Raw genomic sequence first — 19,100 nt, 5'->3', positions numbered from 1 at the left:
AAAGTAAAAATAAAATATATATACACACTACCATCAAATAAGTCTCTTATGCTCACCAAGGCTGCATTTATTTGATAAAAATACAGTAAAATCATGCGATGTATTATTGCACAATTATAGACAATATTTCATGACTACTGACTTAACTAGCATGATGACAAGAAATAAATAGAAGAGAAGGTCATACCATCACTGTTGCAGCGAATAACTGTGTCTGGTGAGGGTGTGTTCTGTGATCGTGAGCCAAACGAGTCGAGACTGTCAAACGAATCTTCGCGGCCGTGCCTCGGAGGAGACAGCGAATCAGAACGCTCCGATTCCCAGCTGTCGATGTAACCGCTGTCCCTTATACTGCGCTTAGGGGAGTCTAACTCTTCATTTACACACTCCTGCACACAAAAACCAAATATAAAAAAAGAATTGAAAACATAAAAGTGTTTATAACAATATTTAATTTGTCAAGCTGTTTCATAGGTTTAGTGTTCTTGGCAAAAATTGATTTACCTTTCGCATCATGGAAAGAAGCCCCTCAAACTCTTTCAGGTCGAGTGTGGGGCCGTTATATGTTGTACAGCTGTTAGCAGCTTTACCAAGCCAGCAAAAATGTAAATCTGTAAAATCATTCAAAAAACACAGGAGAGAATAAAAAAAAAAAAAAATCAGCAAAAATGTAAATCAAACACTTATTGACATGTAAAGTTTAAAAACAGTCAGTTCAGTGTACTTACATACATAAACATACAAATACAGACAGAGACAAAACAAAGAGAGAGAGAGAGAGAGAGAGAGAGAGAGAAAACAGCTGTTTTCCATCTAATCAACAGAGATTTACTATCATTCAAAAGTTTGGGGTCGGTAAGATTGGTCTCTTATGCTCACCCAGGCTGCATTTATTTGTGTAAAAATACAGCAAAAACAGTAATATTGTGAAATATTATTACAATTTAAAAGAACTCTTTTCTATTTTAATATATTTTAAAATGCAATTTATTTCTGTGATGTATAACTGAATTTTAAGCATCATCACTCCAGTCTTCAGTGTCACACAATCCTTCAGAAATTATTCTAAAATGCCGATTTGGTGCTCAAAAAACATTTCTGATTATTGTCAATGTAGAAAACAGTTTTGCTGTTTAGTATTTTTGTAGAAAAATCTTTGATAAATAGAAAGTTTAAAAGAACAGCATTTAACTGAAATATACTTTTTGTAACAATATAAGTCTTTGTCGATGTAAAACGCACTTTTGCTCAATTAATAAACCCTTGCTGAATGTTACATCTTAAAATTGTAAACATCTTGTATCTCCTTGAATGTGGATTAACCAAAATTCTCCAAAAAAAAAAAAACTGTTGGCTAAGCTTATAGTCTCATTAAACAATTCAAATAACCAATTAAAATAAAAATGTAGCTTCTTTAGCTGAAACTTCTTTTTCCTCCTCCTGCTTCTGTCTGTTCGCCCATACACAAGCACACACATACGTTAAGTTTGCTCGTATCGACGTATCCTGCAGGTCTCCAGGATCGAACAGCTGTGATCCCTTCAATCCCAGCTCTTCGCATCCTCTCAGAAACATGGTCAGATTATCCTGATGAGAGGAAAGACACATATTATGCACCTGCTGCCTGCTGTATGTGACAATTACAGGCAATGTGTGATGAGCTGCATGTTATCAAAACAAGCAACTAAAGATGTAAAAAATGTGTTTGAGGCAGTTTTCCTTTACGTTTGGAAAGTCTAGCATGAAACTTACAATACCAGGATTTTTGTATCTAATTAAAGTTCTCAAAACATTGCTTTTGAGCTATAACTTTAAAGCACTGATAAGCTACTCACGAACCACACTCACAACACAACATACACAGATACACACACAAATTGGGACAGCACTGGATTTGTTCTGAGACAGCAGTGCTGAGACTGGCCTGACACAAACAGGCACAGAACAACACAAACACACACGAACCACACTCACCAGTCCTGCAATGGGTGCTGGAAGTCTGTTGATCTTTTTCACAAGGCCTGGTTTGATTGAACTCAGCAACCTAATAAGTCATATGATGAGAGAAAGAGAGAGAAATTGCATAATATGTTGGAACCCTAATATGTTGGTTGACTCATAACCATCTTATTTTTGTGATTTATTTATTTGCCTTTCTTTTTTCTTCATTACAGTTTGGACTACAAAATGAAAAAAAAAAATTGTTTAAAAAAAAAATCACTCTGTTCACAAATTTGGGGTCTGCATGATATTTTTAAAAGAAATTAATACTTACATTAATTGCATTACATTCACTCTATTTATTGATGGTACAGACTTTTACATGTAAATAAAAAAAAAATTCACATTGATGCTGTTCTTTTGATCTGTTTTTTAAAGAATAAATGTTTCTGGAGCAGCAAATCAGCATATTACAATGATTTCTGAAGGATCATGTGAGACTGAAGACTGAAGTAATGATGCTGAAAATTCAGCTTTGCATCACAGGAATAAATTGTAATAAATAAATAATGTACAGGAATAAATGCATCCTTGAGCATAGAAGACTTAAGAGGAAACATAAAAATATTTCCAACCCCAAACTTTTGAACAGTAGTGTAGTGATCAGAATTAGGCTTTTATTTGTCCTCTTTAACATAAAAATTTCCTAAATGTAAATGATGCTTAAACAAACATGTTATGTATTTTGAATTCATACTTCCATACTGGCGAATTAATAGCACCTGCATTTAATCAATTAATGTTTTTAAGCACTTTGCCACAGAAAACCTAACTTCCACTGAACATTTTTCATTTACATTTACAGTATGTGTGTGTGTGTGTGCATGTTTTTGTGACATATCAGGACACAACTTTGTATAATGACATGAGTATGACACAGGTATTACAAGGAGAGGGTGACTTATGAGGACATAACCCATGTCCCCATTTTTCAAAACGCTTATAAAGCATACAGAATTAGTTTTTTTGAGAAAGTAAAAATGCACAAAGTTTCCTGTAAGGGGTAGGGTTAGGTGTAGGGTTGGTGTAGGGCAATAGCACATACAGTTTGTAAAGAATAAAAACCATTATGCCTATGAAATGTCCCCACAATTGACAAAAACAAACGTGTGTGTGTGTGTGTATGTGTGTGTGTGTGTGTGTAAAACTCACTCGCAGAGCAGAATGCCATTCTCCAGGCCGCTTCTGAAATCCTTATCACCGAAACTTCTTCCTGTCACTGCCTGCCAACCAAACAGAAAAGCAAAAACATTATCAGTAAGAAAAAGAACTGAAAATGTTTGGTAAGAAATAAGGTAAGAGAGTGCTAATGTGACTGAAGCAGTTTGAATGTAGTCAAATGCTTTTAGTGACCAATGTCCCCTTCTAAAGCTATAGTTTTACAGTATGATTTGTGTCTAAATGCTAACCAAACAGATGCTTTTGATTTGTTTAGGGAGGCTTCAAAGCTTAATTCTTCATGTTTTAATCAGTTATGATATTTCCTTTTTATAATATGTATGTGTGCTCACACATCTAATGCTCTTTTTAAGTTTAAAAACTAAATAAGACAACAAGGGTTTCACAAACAAGCTCTAAAACAGCTCTTCTTCTTTTATACAAAAATCTGGTAGTTATTAGGGTAATACTTAACACATTCAAGAGGCACAATGTGTGTGTGTGTGGGGGGGGGGTCTAATTATATAAATATGTATGTATGTACGTACGTATAACAATGTATATATGTATGTTTTTCTTTGAGTGTGAGTGATTATATAAACTGTGGGTAGTGTGTGTGCATTTAATGTGCACAAGCAAAGTACTAAACTAGTATTACATAACCTGTCCTTACTTAACACGTTTAAACAAGCATGTGTGTGTAAAAGAGAGAGAAAAATAAAAAAGGCTCTCTATTGCCAAGAGGCCAAGTACATGACCTAGTAGTTGAGATTAATAAAGATTACAAGTTTCAATAATGCAAAGCACTTTGGAATGAAGACAAAACCTGCAAGCATACACACAATTACCTATAAACCTGTTAGCCCCTAAACCTTTGCACAGAGTTTCTCTCAGAGCAGAAAACAGCTGACCTGTACATCAGTACGAGGTCACTCATTGTCAGTTGTTCTTCAGCTGCTGTTAGGAAAGGAAGTCACAGAACACTATTAAAGGAATAGTTCAGCCAAAATTGATAATTTGCTGAAAATGTACTCGCTCTCAGGCCATCCAAGATGAGTTTGTTTCCTCATCAGAACAGATTTGGAGAAATGTAGCATTGCATCACTTGTGTACCAGTGGATCCTCTGCAGTGAATGGGTGCCGTCAGAATGAGAGTCTAAACAGCTGATAAAAACATCACAATAATCCACAAGTAATCCACACCACTCCAGTCCATCAGTTAACATCTTGTGAAGTGAAAAACTGTGTGTTTGTAATAAACAAATCCATCATTAATATGCTTTAGCTTTAAACAATTGCTTCTAGGCAACATACCTGTCCATAATCCATAAAAATGCTTCCTCTAGTGAAAAAGTCCATCTCCTGTCGTCCTCTCATGGGAAAATCTACCAATATATTTGTTTAGAACTGTTTTGGACTGTTTTCACTTGTAAACATACTTTGATCTGTGCATATTTCTCTCCTGAATCAGATGAGACATCTTTTTCAATGGAGTAAGCAACAGAATGGATATTAGACATTAAGAGTGGAAGCAACAGTTCGAAGTTAAAAACTTGATGGATTTAATACAAATATACTCCTTTTACAAGATGTTAACCTATGGACTGGAGTCATGTGGATTACTTGTGGATTATTGTGATGTTTTTATCAGCTATTTGGATTCTCATTCTGACGGCACCCATTCACTGCAGAGGACCCACTGGAGAGCAAGTGACATAATGCTAAATTTCTCCAAATCTGTTCCTCTGGAAAAATTAAACTCATTTAGATCTTTGATGGCTTAAAGGTTAGTAAATGTTCAGGACATTTTTGATTTCGGGTGGACTATTCCTTTAAGAACACCTGTCTTAAAAAAAACTGTCTCAGTCAGGGGGCTTGTGCTCCTCTGGCCAGACAAAACTCTATGGAACGGACATGTACTATACACCACTACTGAACTCATTCTGCAAGTCGGAGTATAACACACTGAAATAATTTGGTTATTCGTCATCCATTCTCCACACAACCCGGTCATGCCTGGCTACAGGACCATAATCCACAAATCTCTTGGCGTGAGGAACAGATCATGCAATGGGATCCCAACTGCTTGTCTAAATGCTTGAAGTCCATCATGCCCATACCTGTGAGCACTGCTGTTGTTATCAACAAAACCAGCTCAGCCCCACATATACCTTCAGAGTATGGTGATCTGCTTAAAGCCTTTAGTAAAACCAAAGCTTCAAAACTACTCCAGCAAGGACCCAGTGACTGTGTCATAGAACTGCTACCTGGCACCGTGCAGCATAGATCAGAACCTGAGGCTGAAGCATTGAAAACACACATTGAAGAAGAGCTAGCCAAGGGATTCATTCATCCATCCACTTCACCGGGAGCAGCAGGATTCTTCTTCATGGGTGAGAAGGATGGTGGCCTTCATCCTTGTATCGATTATCGAGTCTTAAATGAAATAACGGTCAATTTCCGATGTCCATTGTCCCTGGTTCCAGCAGCATTAGAGCAGCTCAAAACTGCCAAAGTTTTCACCAAGCTAGATCTGCACTCTGTTTACAACCTTCTCCGCATCTGAGAAGGGGATGAATAGAATACTGCTTTTTCCACCACCAGTGGGCACAACGAGTACATTGTTATGCCATTCAGGTTGTCCAATAGTCTGTCCGTGCATGTTCCAGTCCTTCATAAACAACATATTCAGAAACACGTTGAACCAGTGCCTAATCATATACATTGATAATAACACCTTGATCTAATCTAACACTTTAGAGGAGGACATCAAGCAAGTCCAGGCAGTATTAAAGCATCTCACTGAATACCAACTGTATGCCAAAGCAGAAAAATATGAATTCCATCAAACTTCAATCTCCATTCTCGGTAACATCATCATCCCTGAAGGGGTGTCTATAGGTAAGAGCAAAGTACGAGCGGTTCACAAGTGGCCTCAACCTACCACAGTGAAGGAACTACAACGTTTCTTGGGATTTGCTAACTTTTACAGAAGATTTATCAGGAACTTCAGCTCTGTCGCTGCTCCACTCTCCTCAATGGCAAAGGGAGGGAATACTAACCTTCCTTGGTCCACTGATGCTGTTCAAGCTTTCAAAGGATTGAAGAACTGCTTCACCTCGGCACCCATTCTGCATCATCCTGACCCTAACATACCTTTTATGGTAGAAGTAGATGCATCTAACACCGGCATTGGCGCCATCCTCTCCCAACGTCAAGGTAATCCTCCTAAGCTTTTCCCATGTGCCTACTTCTCTCACAAACTCTCAGCCGCTGAACAGACCTATGATGTGGGCAATCGAGAGCTTCTTGCCATGAAAGCGGCAATTGAAGAATGGCGTCACTGGCTGGAGGGGGCAAGGCATACATTTCTGGTATTAACAGATGTAGCAAATTAGCTCAAAAGGGAAATGTATCTAAATAATTACAATTAATTATAATTAATTACAATTATTTATTTCAGAATTTCAGAATTAATATTACCATAAACTAATCAGTTCGGCCCATAAACATTCATTGTAATTTCATTTCAACTCTTAAGTAATGATATTTTTGTCACCATAGAAAATAACTTTCTTACAGTACAAATGTATTAGAGCACGTAACAAGATCAGGAATCATTAAAGGGACATTGTCCACAAGCAGTGACAGAATCAGAAAACAGAAAGTTTTATTAACTAAACACTAACACATAACTAGTCTAAACGAACAAACATACAGTCACACATACATGGGGGGAGGGGCAAATGCGACTGAACGAATGAAACCGTTAGGAAAAGGAGTCAGTAAACCACCTGACTGAAACCATCAGAGCCATTTTACAATGGGGTCTACAGCTAATACTAAACCTCTGTTTCGTTTAGTTAAATGTACTATACTTGCATCGCCTTGGCAGTTGAATGAGCATCCTGAAGCAGTCACGGGTGAAAGTCTTGTTGGCTAGAAGGCTCAATGGTGTTGGAATCGCGATCACATTCTTCCAGGGTTTGAGAAGTGACAAACTCCAAAGATATTATTCTGACTCAGTGGTAGTCTGGCGAGTTGTCTCCCAGGTGGAAAGTGAAGACATGACTGTAGTATGACTGTAGACTCACCACTGCCCCCGGGACTTGGTGAGTCCTACAAGAGCAACAACCAGAAGAGCAGCAGAAGATGATGAGAGAGGGAGGTCACTTATGTAGTGTCCTTTTAACTTCTGTGGAGGTCACGCCTCCAGGGGGTCATTGAGGCAATGGTAACAAACTTTCGGTGGGAACGTTTATGACTTCAAGCATGGTATTTTGCATATGTAACTGGATTGGGTGCTGGTGCAAACTATTAAAGATTCTTATAACACTGATATGTTGCATAGGTATCATTATATAATATACACTATCATTTAGATCATCAAAATACATCTAATGCCACTTCAGATGCAGCTTCTGTTTTTCCTGCAGTGGAAAGATGGAGTTTGTTGAATTATTAATTATTAACAATGTATTAATTAATTGGAACAATGTAAGAATTTTATGTGAAAGATGATACATTTAATGTTAGGGGGAAAAAATGACCATTTATAAACATAGTGGGAAATGTCATCCATTTTGTTACTTACAGCAACTCATTTTCAGTTAATTGTTATTTCTACCTCTTTCCAGTCACAGAGCACTTTATTTTGAGAGTTGTTTAAGTGAGAGAACATCTGTAACTTTCTGCATTGAAATAAAAGTCGATTATTGTTTGTATATACTGTTAATAATAGTTCTTAGAAATAAAATCAGAATCGACAGAACTCGGTATCGATAAAAAAAAAAAAAAATCGGAATCAGCCAGGCAAATTGCAATCGGTGCATCTCTAATTATTATTTTGACTATATTTTTGATCAAATAAATGCATAAGAGATTTCTTTCGAAAATATTACAACTTTTAAACAGCAGTGTATACCAAACTTTGTGCTGAATAAATAAGTTAATTATACAGGGAAAAATATATTCTCTAAAAACTCAAAAACACTACAAAATAGTGTTGGTATTGCAAATACAGTGCACTATATGAGACATGATTTAGGACACAGCTACATATAGTGATTTTCACACTACAGACACATTCACTCTCTCAGAATCACACACAGTTCTTTGAGAAATCCCTTGCAGCTGTCTTTAACTGTCAGAAAGATTCACTCTCCCTCCGCTTTATGTCTTTACGCTCTCTTCAGATGAGCACACACACATAAATTAGAGGCAAGCCGTTTTTCATACAAATATTCATTTGCCTGCTCCAACATTCTCAATATTGCTGTGGACCAGAGTCAGAAATTAATTCTCGAATATGAAGAAATCACTTCAACAACTCCATAACTCAGTTATATGAAACAGCTTTTACATTAACATCTACCATAACTGTAGTACAAAGCTATTATATAAGCTGTAGTTATAATTAATTGAAAAGGTCATTTTGAAACTGATGCCATTTCCAGAGTGATGAGGCGATTTTGTACGGTACATTTTTATAAGATTTAAAACATCCTAACAAACAAATAATATGTTTTATTGTTAATAACTTGCACTGTGACCTCTTAATCATCCCAAAATGGAAAATATAATGGTAAGAGTGTTGACATGACCTGGAGACAACTTTTACGTTTTTTTATAATACACTGTCAACTAAAATCTAAAGATATTTGTCTTATAAACTGAAATGTGCCTTGAGAAGCAAATATTGTCCTCAATAAAAACGTTAATTCCTGAAACTGCTCTTAATACTGTAAAGGCTATATGACAGTCCTGCATTCATATTCTGGCCTAATTCATTCATATAGAGAAATAGACATAAGAGAGAGAAAGAGCTGATTGCTGGCAACATTTTTAGGAAAAACCAAAAAAGCTTCTGGTGGCAGACAAGCAGTTACGCCAACCTCACAAAAACCCCACAAACACCCCCCCCCCCCCCCTGTTGATGACACACACACACACACACTTACACCTGTTGATGACAGTCCAGTCAACATTCCCACAGCAACAGCTCCCCTACAGTGCAGTTGTGTAAGAGGCTACATTTCACCTTAATGGCCAAGATGCCATTCACCAGAGCCAAGAAAACAGTGAGCTGCTCAAGGCAGCCTCCGATTAGCTGACTCAAAGCTACATCTCACTTGCCAGCAGTTTTTGCCGAAATCATGCTCTCTTTTGTTAGTCTGTCACACTCACATATTACAATGCTTTATTTTGGCAACAAATCAGCCTAAATCTCACTAAAACACACACACACACACACACACACACACACACACACACAAAACAGGAATACCAGACTAACATAAACTATTGTATTACACTGAAATTAGTAACTAGCTCATCTGCTTATCATATCATGTGTATGCAGTGAAGGAAAACCTGCCTTGTGTGTGATACATGGCTTTGTGTTTTTTTGGGAAAAACTTTTCCTCTGAACTTCTGTTAACTAAAACCAAAACTTAAATTAGTAAAATATATATATATATATATATTTTCGGTAATTAAAAATAAAGCTAAAACAAAATTAAATATAAATTTTAGATGAAATATACAACTTTTAAAAAACTGAAAATACTGAAATAAAGTTCAAGTAGTACAATTACTAAAAAAAAAAAAATTAATTATGCAAATATTTAAAAAACTAAACCTATTAAAAGTAGTTTTTGGTTATTGAAATAAAGCTAAAATCAAATATGAATATTAGACAAATTAAAAAATAAAAAAGCATGACTATTAAACTAAAAATTGAACTAAAAAAAAACTACAAAAATTAAAAAATAAAAAAGCATGACTATTAAACTAAAAATTGAACTATAAATAAAATCCAAACTGAAAATATAAAACTGCAAGGGAAATACAAATATGTGTGTGTGTTAATAAAGACCTTTATTAAAAATCCCTATGTATATATATATATATATCAAATATTGTGTGTTGTGGTGTTGTGATTTACCTTGTTTCTTGTTGGTTTTGTTCATGGCTTATAACGCTTTATGAAAGACCTTTATTAAAAATCTTCCGCAACAAGCACCATATTCATAAAAAGACCATGTTTGACAATCTGCCCCATGATATCATCAGTAAATGCCGACAAAAATAGCAGTGTACGGGTGCTATTCCTGCTTATAATCACCTAAGCAACAGCCTCAGCAGCAGAAAGCAGGCCTACTCTCAGTGAGGCAGAAACAGACAGGGGATGATGTCTCTCAGGATGAACCGTCTTAAAATACATCTGAAAATAGGCCACCTGACTAGGGCTGTTTGAAATAGACAACTCCAGCTCATCCGTCCAGACAAGAGCACACACAGGATTAAACAGAAAACTCTCTCACCACTACAGGAAAATTAAAAGCTGTAAAAGAACAACGGATATTACATGGGCAAAAGCGGATTTAAAAATGTTATGCTCATCTATCCATTTGTTCACAGGAATGTCACTCTACTCTCAATTTGAAGAGAAAATTATTGTTTACCAATGTGCAAAATGTTCAAAAGTGCTAATAAAAGCCTAAAAATCAGAATAAAAACACAAATACCTCATACCTCATATGCAGATTATCTTTCACACTGCAATTGACTGCTTTTTATTGCTTTCCATCAAACTGTTTGCAACCTAGAATCCATAATTAAGTGCATAAATATTAATTGGGTCACGAATACACAGCACTTTAATCTTCTGAGACCATCCTCCAACAGTTCAGCATTAAAAATATCTTAATGATGGATTTAAGTATTAAAAAGAACTGGACAGCTGTAGGTACCCTAAATTTAGATGGACAGAATGTGTGTGACTGAAGCATTTTAAAATAACCAAGCAAATGACATGTGTATGTGGGACGGGGGCAGAGGCACCGAGGGGGCTGAGCACACACAGGAAAGCACAATACATATTAATAAGAGAAAATTCATTGTTTCAGATTAATTCCTAAATGTATTCTGTTCTGTAGCAATAAATATTCACAAAAGTATGTGCTGGGACCATTTAGTCAAAAGTAATGTATTCTATCAAGCATCCCACAACCACATGGTAGCCATAGTTTCAACCAAAACACCACAGTTTCTGCAATTATTGTTACTAGGTCTACAGAAAAACATTCTAGCTGTGTAAAAACCTTCCATATATTTCTGGATGACAGTTGTGGTGAATACCAAGTTACCACAGTTTTATTGTAGGAGCAATAACTGTAGCAACTATGATATTTTTGGCAGAAACTATGGTTAGCAAAGCACAATTTTGTAACAGTAACAGGAAACACAGCTCAAAACATCATATTAAACCATATTTAATTCTGGTACAAGCTGGATGTATTATCATTTTCAACCTTTTTTAGCATCATTTTTATTCATGTTCAAATGTTTAATTTGTTGAGAGAACAGTAGCGATTTCTTTAAGAATGGGTGTATATTTTGCAATTTATTTAATGTAACACAGCAAAGAAATTATCTGACGGCATATTGCATTATATTAGTAAAGACAAAATGTTTTATTGGGTTATAGGCCAAGAAAGTTTAATAGTTCCTGATTTATTGCACCCACCGGGAATATTTTCAGTGTAAGATATTTTCTACTACTCTATCTTATTCTCAGAGTTTAGAGAATATAAAAAAAAAACAAAAAACATCAAATATAATTAAAATTGAAGAAAGATAAAAAACAACAAATACAGTTTGTGTTATTACAGTAAATGCGTGGACTGAAAGGCCTTCAAGTATGTGCATTGCACTGCTTTGTCCTGTTGTCCTTGTTTACAATGATTAAAACAGCAAAATTTGTGGTTTGCATTGAGGTCTGAAACAGTGTTGAATTCAAATGGATCGTGCTGTGCATGACTCTGATTCATGCAGCGTTGTTCAGTTGGTCAACAAACCCATATTCAGTGGCTTGTGCCCCACTGTTCAAAGGCCGTGCAGATATTAGATTTGTGCTGCATGGTTTAGTTTGGAAGCCCTGTTTTGTTTTATTTGCTGTCTGGTGTTTCCCATACACGACTGAAAATTTCAGTGCACAAACAAAGACCTGGACCAACACGACCGCTGACAAAATTTAGCCACAACGACAGAAAAAAATGCATTTGCATGTGCCGTTTTAAGGTCAGAGGTCAAAACGACACACACACACACACACACACACACACACAAAAAGACAGCCACACACACACACACACTGTCTGCTGCCTGAATTTGGAATAGCATACTACTCATACTATTTCTACTATAACTTTATATATCTCTTCTTCTCTCCTTATATAGTGCAGCACTGAATTATGGGAGTTATACTAAACGTTCCATGGACACTTGGAGATTATTCCCTGACCAGGAAAAGCTTTTCCAAGATGAGTAAAAGCAGTGTTATATAACACTGCGTTTAAATGATTGCAAAATACATCAAGATTGTGTGTGCTCTCAAGGGTGGGTGGTGAAGCTGGAGAGATTTTGATGCTGGAAAGAATTGCATTTCTTTACATAAGCTACGAGACTCATTTACAAAACATGAACAATTGTGCTGTATAAGACGAGAGCATTAGATTAATATGTCTTCATCAAAAGCTAATCAGAGACTGTTACAATCCCGAAAACAATCCTTTGAGGTAACACTTTTTTACAAGAAGAGTTGTGATGTAAAATGGTAAAATGGTTGTGAATGTTTCAAAAATTAAAAATGTGCAACAATAATTACAAATCTATTAACATTTTGTCGTGCACAATAGTTTCCTGCACACAATAATAAACACAACACAAGCTATAATGCATGATTAACTAACAACTGACTTATAGAAATCAGTTCAGATTCTTGTCACATGATCCTTCAGAAATCATTCTAATATGCTGATTTGCTGCTTAAGAAACATGTATCACTATTATCAATGTTGAAAACAGTTGTGCTGCTTCATATTTTTGTGATATATGCCACGGAGAGCTCATATTCAGTCTGTGATTTCAATCCCTGTGTTCTTAGACTGTATAAAATGAATGTGAATTCTGTAGACAGCCTGTGTCTGCCTCCCAAATCTCTCTCACTGTGTAAGCTGTATCATTTAATCCGTACGTATGTGTGTGTGACCGCACAGCTGTGACAGCTGGCTTTATGAGGTCATATGACAGAGCCATCTGTACTCAAATGTACCGGCTCTTTCACTTAGACACACACACATTTGACCTCATACCCTTGATCTGCCAGAGAGATGCTTTAAATGCTCTCAAAGTGGACCACAAGTTAAAGTGCATTTAACAGGACACATACATGGTCTCTATGGTGAGTCTATGAGAGTGGTGGTCACATGGTAGGACTGAAAGAAACAGGCAGAGAAAGAGAGAAGTGTTCTGGAACCTGATAGTCTCTTGAAATATGAGAGGCTGAGAAAGACTGTGTGTAATGCGATGTGGTTGCTGCTGTCCGTCTCTAGCCACTGATAGATGCACTGGGAGTGTTTCCTCATACAGTTTCTGTACAATGTCCCATAGCCCATCCTGCACACACCTATGAGCCCTGAGAGAGGAACTACTAAACAAAGACTGCAGGACATACGATACTCTGCCTAAAACAATCCTAATATACAGACCGATTATATGGATTTTTTTTTTTTTACAAATTATTTATAAATTATGAAGACGGGCCATGAAAATAAAAAAAAAGTAATTTAGTAATTTAATTAAAAAAGTAGATAAGTAAGTACAGGTAGTAAATTGTCATCTGGTACACCCAAAAAAATAAAATCATGATTTGAAATAATAATAATAATAATAATAATAATAATAATAAATAATTTCAACTTGAAAAATTTGAATACCATTTAAATTAATAATTCATCATTTGTAATAAAAATACTTTCAATTTAAAAAATCTAATAGCTCACCTTTATTAACATATAAATTAATAGTTCGCGATTTGCAATAATAATAGATAGATAGATAGATAGATAGATAGATAGATAGATAGATAGATAGATAGATAGATAGATAGATAGATAGATAGATAGATAGATAGATAGATAGATAGATAGATAGATAGATAGATAGATAGATAGATAGATAGATAGATCAGTCCACAAAAGCAGTCTTAAGTCTCTGGGGTATATTTGTAGCAATAGCCAAAAATACATTGTATGGGTCAAAATTATTGATTTTTCTTTTATGCCAAAAATCATTAGGATATTAAGTAAAGATCATGTTCCAGATATTTTGTCAATTTCCTACTGCAAATATATCAAAACTTAATTTTTGATTAGTAATATGCATTGCTAAGAACTTCATTTGGACAACTTTAAAGGCGATTTTCTCAATATTTTGATTTTTTTGCACCCTCAGATTCCAGATTTTCAAATAGTTGTATCTCAGCCAAATGTTGTCCTATCCTAACAAGCCATACATCAATGGAAAGCTTATTTATTCAGCTTTCAGACGATCTATGAATCTCAATTTTTGAAAAAATGACACTTAAGACTGGTTTTGTGGTCAAGGGTCACATATTGTCCATCGCCATGCATTCTAAATATTGACATCGATCCCATCTCAGTTGAGCACTCCAGGGAAGCTCAGTCTGTGGATGTGTCTCATGAGAGCTCCATGTATCTTTGTATTGCAGTCTGCTGTTCACGCTTCTGTCTGCCATATGCTTTGGTCTGTAATGTTCTAGCTCTTTCAGTGACTCACTTAGGAAAAAGCATTTTTAGCAGGAGACAGAAGAACCATGTCTCTCTCTGTGCCAATTTAGTTAAAACTATTTGCGAGCAGCAGGGTGCTGGGCTATTTCAGCCTGTCTATTTATACTGATCGTCCTAAAACACATGAGCTCCTGCCTGTGTCACTTAGAGAAACACATGGACACATGGACAGAAAGACAGACAGATAAATGAACTGACAGTAATGCAGAAAAAGTGTGAATGGATTATGGAATGGCATACAGGCCACTTTTGCAGGAACCTTTGAAATGTAATCACATAAATCCCATGCAACTTCATCTTTTATTCTAACTAGGCAAGGCCTTGCATAATCTAACTAAATAACAATACACTAAAACTGTCTGTAAGTGGGCCATTATGTAAAAGTTTGAAGTACCATATGTATATTATCATAAGAAAATACAGATTTTCAGAGTCACTTAATAAGGACTTTTACTTAACCATATAATATCTCACCTTATATTATTCATCTATATCAAGTATACTTGACCCTTGAATCAATTAATTGAAATAAATAGCTACTCAATTACTGTTACCTATAAAATCAAATCATAACACATTATAGTAGCTGTAAATAATTCATGATGCATTGAAAGACAATAAATACTCTGCTAGAATACAATTAATATATTACCATATCTAGATATAGGACCAGAATAAAGTACTATGCAATATCCGATTTAAAAAATCTACATAATGTAGTGCACTATATTTGCAACTTCATCTTTTCTACTAATCTAACTTGCATATTCCAGCTAAATAACAGTATACTAAGTGGGTCACATATGTAAAACTTTGAAGGACCATAGGTATATTATCATAAGGAAATACTGATAGTCAGCAAGCAAGTGATGGGGTAACCCGAAAAATTTAGAAAAAAAAAAAAAAAAAAAAAAGATTTAAATAAAAATTGGATTCACGTAAATAAATAGAAATGGGATTGAAGTAAGTAAGTAAGTAAATAAATAATACACCAAAAAGTATAATGAGTGGCGTGGGGCGATATAATTTAATAGAATCTAAATATTTCCCAAATAATATTTTAGATATTTATAATATTTCACATTATAAATCTGGTCTCTACACAAGAAATTGTACACAAAAATGATCACATCTGGGGTCCATGGCATCTGAAATATTAAAAAACCCTTATCTAATGCACAAGAGTGAGTCTCATATCTAGATCAGTGACGTGAGGATTCTCCCTATCCAATCCACGACCTATAAAATAGGTCATAATATTAATACCAAGACCTACATCTCAAACCTTTAACATCTCTGGGGATGAAATAGTCCTACATTCACATGCCGCAATCAGGTCAAATAAAACCAAGGTCGAATAAATACTGTATATGCCACAAATGCTCCGTAAACAAACTGTTTGACTGAGCTTGCATTGTTCGCTGCCCCGACGACTGGCCTTGAAAGGGGCGTGGTCTGTAGGACAAGGGGGCGTGTCTCCTGGCTTCCACAACAACGAGATATTGACAACAACTGGAATCTCTAACGCAAAAAGGGGGCGTTTCCGCTCGCAGACTATTATGAGTGCATCCTTCTGTTTCTGCACGTCTTCAAAATGAGCTAAATTTTGTTTGGAAAAGCGTCCACTCGATCTGCATTCTAAAATCTAGCAGCAAATTTAAATAGGCTGATGGCTGTCATGTGAGTGAAAAGAATCGGTGAGCCATCAAAGCCGCTTACAGCGCCCGGATCGCGCGCACATGATCCCCGCGCTGTTGTAACCAAAGACGCTCCACACGCTCACAACAGGTGACGGTGCAATATTTATAAGCTGTTCAGAGCGTAATGTAACCTCTTTATATGAGTGCCGAAACAAACATTAAAATGACGCGACTGTGAGCATGTATGGACGGGTCACTCACCTCGATCCATTTCTGAGCTTCTTGAAACGCTGGTTCTGGCGAAGCGTCAGCAGATTCAGCTTGATCCAGCTGGGCATTTGAAGCCGAATCGTCTCCGGGACTGGCCATTTCCAAAAAAATAAGAAGAAAGCCTATATGAGATATCCAGCGCTCCGCAAACAGACCGAACTGCGTGTTTTCTTGAGCTCATTCGCCGTTGCAGCGGGCGCGTTCAGTATGCGGAGCTCGAGCGTTCAGAGCGCAACACACTGCGGTTCTCCAGCGCGCAGCAGCACTGCAGATGAGCCACGCGCGATGCAATACGAATCCGACCTCCGCTGCTAAAAATATAAGCTAAAAAAACACCAGAGGTCTCCTTTCAGCCAATGCGTAGAGCCCAGCCCCGCGAGCCTCCGTCTCTCTCCTCCTAAAGAACGGGAGACTGGCATGCGCGAGAGCGCGGGGGAAAGGAATTTAACGAGAACAATAGTGCAGTTCCGTTACCGCTCCAGTTACGACCAGACAGCTATCTCTCTTTCTCTCGCTCGTTCTCTATATTATATTATAGCGAATTTATATATACTGTTATAGATATAGATATAACTATATCTTGTCTTTCACCCTCTATATCAGGAATGTTAGGTAAATTCATAATTGGAAAAAGTTGTAAACCCATGGATAGAGGGAGACAGAGATTTCTAGAATCATGCAATTGAACTGGATGAACAGAAAAGACTTTCTGTGCTCAGTACAGTGTGAGAAATTTTAAAAAAGGCTTTAACTGTTTTCTGAAATTTATTTCAGATTCTTTTTTTTTTTACCTTGAGGTCTTTATGTCTAACCATATAAAATCAAACCTTATATTATTTATCTATATCAAATACTCAATTACTGTTACATATAAAATCAAATCATCACATATAGAAGCCATAAATAATTTATTGCGTATCAAAAGACAATAAACACTCTGCTAGAATACATGTAATATATTAGCATATCTAGATACAGGACTAGAATAAAGCACTATGCAATGCATTAAATATTTAGAGAACAGATTTTAAAAATCTTAAGAATGTAGTGCACTATATTTGGCATTATTCCTCCCCAGCATTTTAACTGTGTGGGGTATTTTTGCCCCATGGTTCATTTCTGACTTTGTACAGTGTGCCATTTTTACAGGTACAGTCACATTAGTGAAAAAGTCACTTTCAAACCAAGCAGCTTCCAAACCTGTGTGGAAATCTTTTGCGAATTTCCTACTGAAATGACATTTTAATATGTCTTCAATTAGGGGTTTGTTCAGAATTATGAATATCATTACAAAAAATATTACAGCACATCTGCAGCCTGATTAGCCAGATATATTTATTTATGTCCTGGGAACCCAGAACTCTGCACATTTTGTGTCTCCTTTATTCAACATCTGATTGAGATAATGCTTCTTCGTGAGCTGAAATGAATGTGTCAGATTAATGAGGGTTACCAAATGTGCAATGCTGTGTGTCCCCAGAATCAGGACTGAAATATTATAACCAATAGGTGTCATCATACTCCAACTTGAGTCTGAGTCACATTTTTTTGCTCTTAGTCGCCATGCACCCTCTGCAGGAAGGACCTTTTTTCTGGGAATCCCTTATTCTATATAGCAATATTATCAGTTTATTGACTACAACAGTTGTTGTAGTCAGTAAATTTTATTTACTGTATGTTATTAATATTGCTTTGAAGTCCTGTGTGCTATCCCATTGTTACGAATGAATTTCATTCAATCATTTTGAAAGCAGAGGAATTAAAAAAATGCAGTCACAGATGATTTTTTTTAAATGTATTATTTGATAAGTAATTGTTTCTTTCTCAACGAGGTGTACTGTAAAATACCATTTCTATTTATCTGAATGTCATTTGAAGCAAATGACATTCAGATAAATAGAAATGGTATTTTACATCTGGTACAGTTTCAGGGACTTTTCTGGAGTTGCAAACCTGTTATTAAGGCCTACATGCCTCAGGCAATGCCACAAATCTTACAAACATTAAGGAAATCCATTGAAATTTCTTCCTCTGAGACAGAGGTAGTAATTATATCAACCTTGTTACCAAGACTTTATGTGTGGATTGTCTTGTGAACGTTGTGTGCCATTATTCCCAGCTGCTGATTTCAATTAGCATTTGCCATTTCTACACTTTCAATATCGGTTGACTGTCACATCCGTTGCTGTATTACTGAGTGAGAGTAAACAAATGTTCCTTCCTTCCTTGCTCAGCATCATGATGATATGACTCCAGACCAGAGGCTTACGTGGATGTGATATGAAAGATGAAGATGAAAGGCACAGGAGAGAATAAAGACAACGCCTACATTCGGAAACAAGTTCTGGACAAAGTGACAGAGCTACTATAAACAACT

At 36.1% G+C, this 19,100-nt stretch overlaps 2 protein-coding genes across 2 annotated transcripts in view; both read right to left on the bottom strand.

Moving 5' to 3' along the window:
• Positions 1–594, bottom strand: part of limch1a (LIM and calponin homology domains 1a) — a 38,664-nt gene extending 38,070 nt beyond the window's left edge. Inside the window, 2 exon segments of the mRNA XM_042772158.1 lie at positions 188–389; positions 505–594. Of these exon segments, the coding sequence (XP_042628092.1) occupies positions 188–389; positions 505–516 (214 nt within the window). The 5' untranslated portion in view covers positions 517–594.
• Positions 595–1,180: 586 nt separating this feature from the next.
• LOC109060683 (LIM and calponin homology domains-containing protein 1-like) lies at positions 1,181–17,182 on the bottom strand. The gene is made up of 4 exons (XM_042772629.1): positions 16,715–17,182; positions 3,154–3,224; positions 1,975–2,044; positions 1,181–1,587 (listed from the first exon to the last, which is right to left on the bottom strand). Exons 1-4 carry the CDS (start codon positions 16,820–16,822, stop codon positions 1,393–1,395), a joined length of 444 nt encoding a protein of 147 aa, XP_042628563.1. The 5' UTR covers positions 16,823–17,182; the 3' UTR covers positions 1,181–1,392.
• Positions 17,183–19,100: the final 1,918 nt, after the last annotated feature.

Source organism: Cyprinus carpio, chromosome A1, assembly GCF_018340385.1.
Source record: "Cyprinus carpio isolate SPL01 chromosome A1, ASM1834038v1, whole genome shotgun sequence".
NCBI classification, from domain to species: Eukaryota; Metazoa; Chordata; class Actinopteri; order Cypriniformes; family Cyprinidae; genus Cyprinus; species Cyprinus carpio.
Note: the sequence above shows the minus strand (reverse complement) of the source record. Positions and strands in the feature narration are given on the sequence as shown.

Excerpts from the sequence above, each read along its gene's own strand:
- LOC109060683 (XM_042772629.1), bottom strand. The coding sequence starts at position 16,822 with ATGGCCAGTCCCGGAGACGATTCGGCTTCAAATGCCCAGCTGGATCAA. Across the intron at positions 2,045-3,153 it reads AATGGCATTCTGCTCTGCGA|GTTGCTGAGTTCAATCAAAC; the intron begins GTGAGTTTTACA and ends ATGACTTATTAG. Across the intron at positions 1,588-1,974 it reads CAGCACCCATTGCAGGACTG|GATAATCTGACCATGTTTCT; the intron begins GTGAGTGTGGTT and ends TCCTCTCATCAG.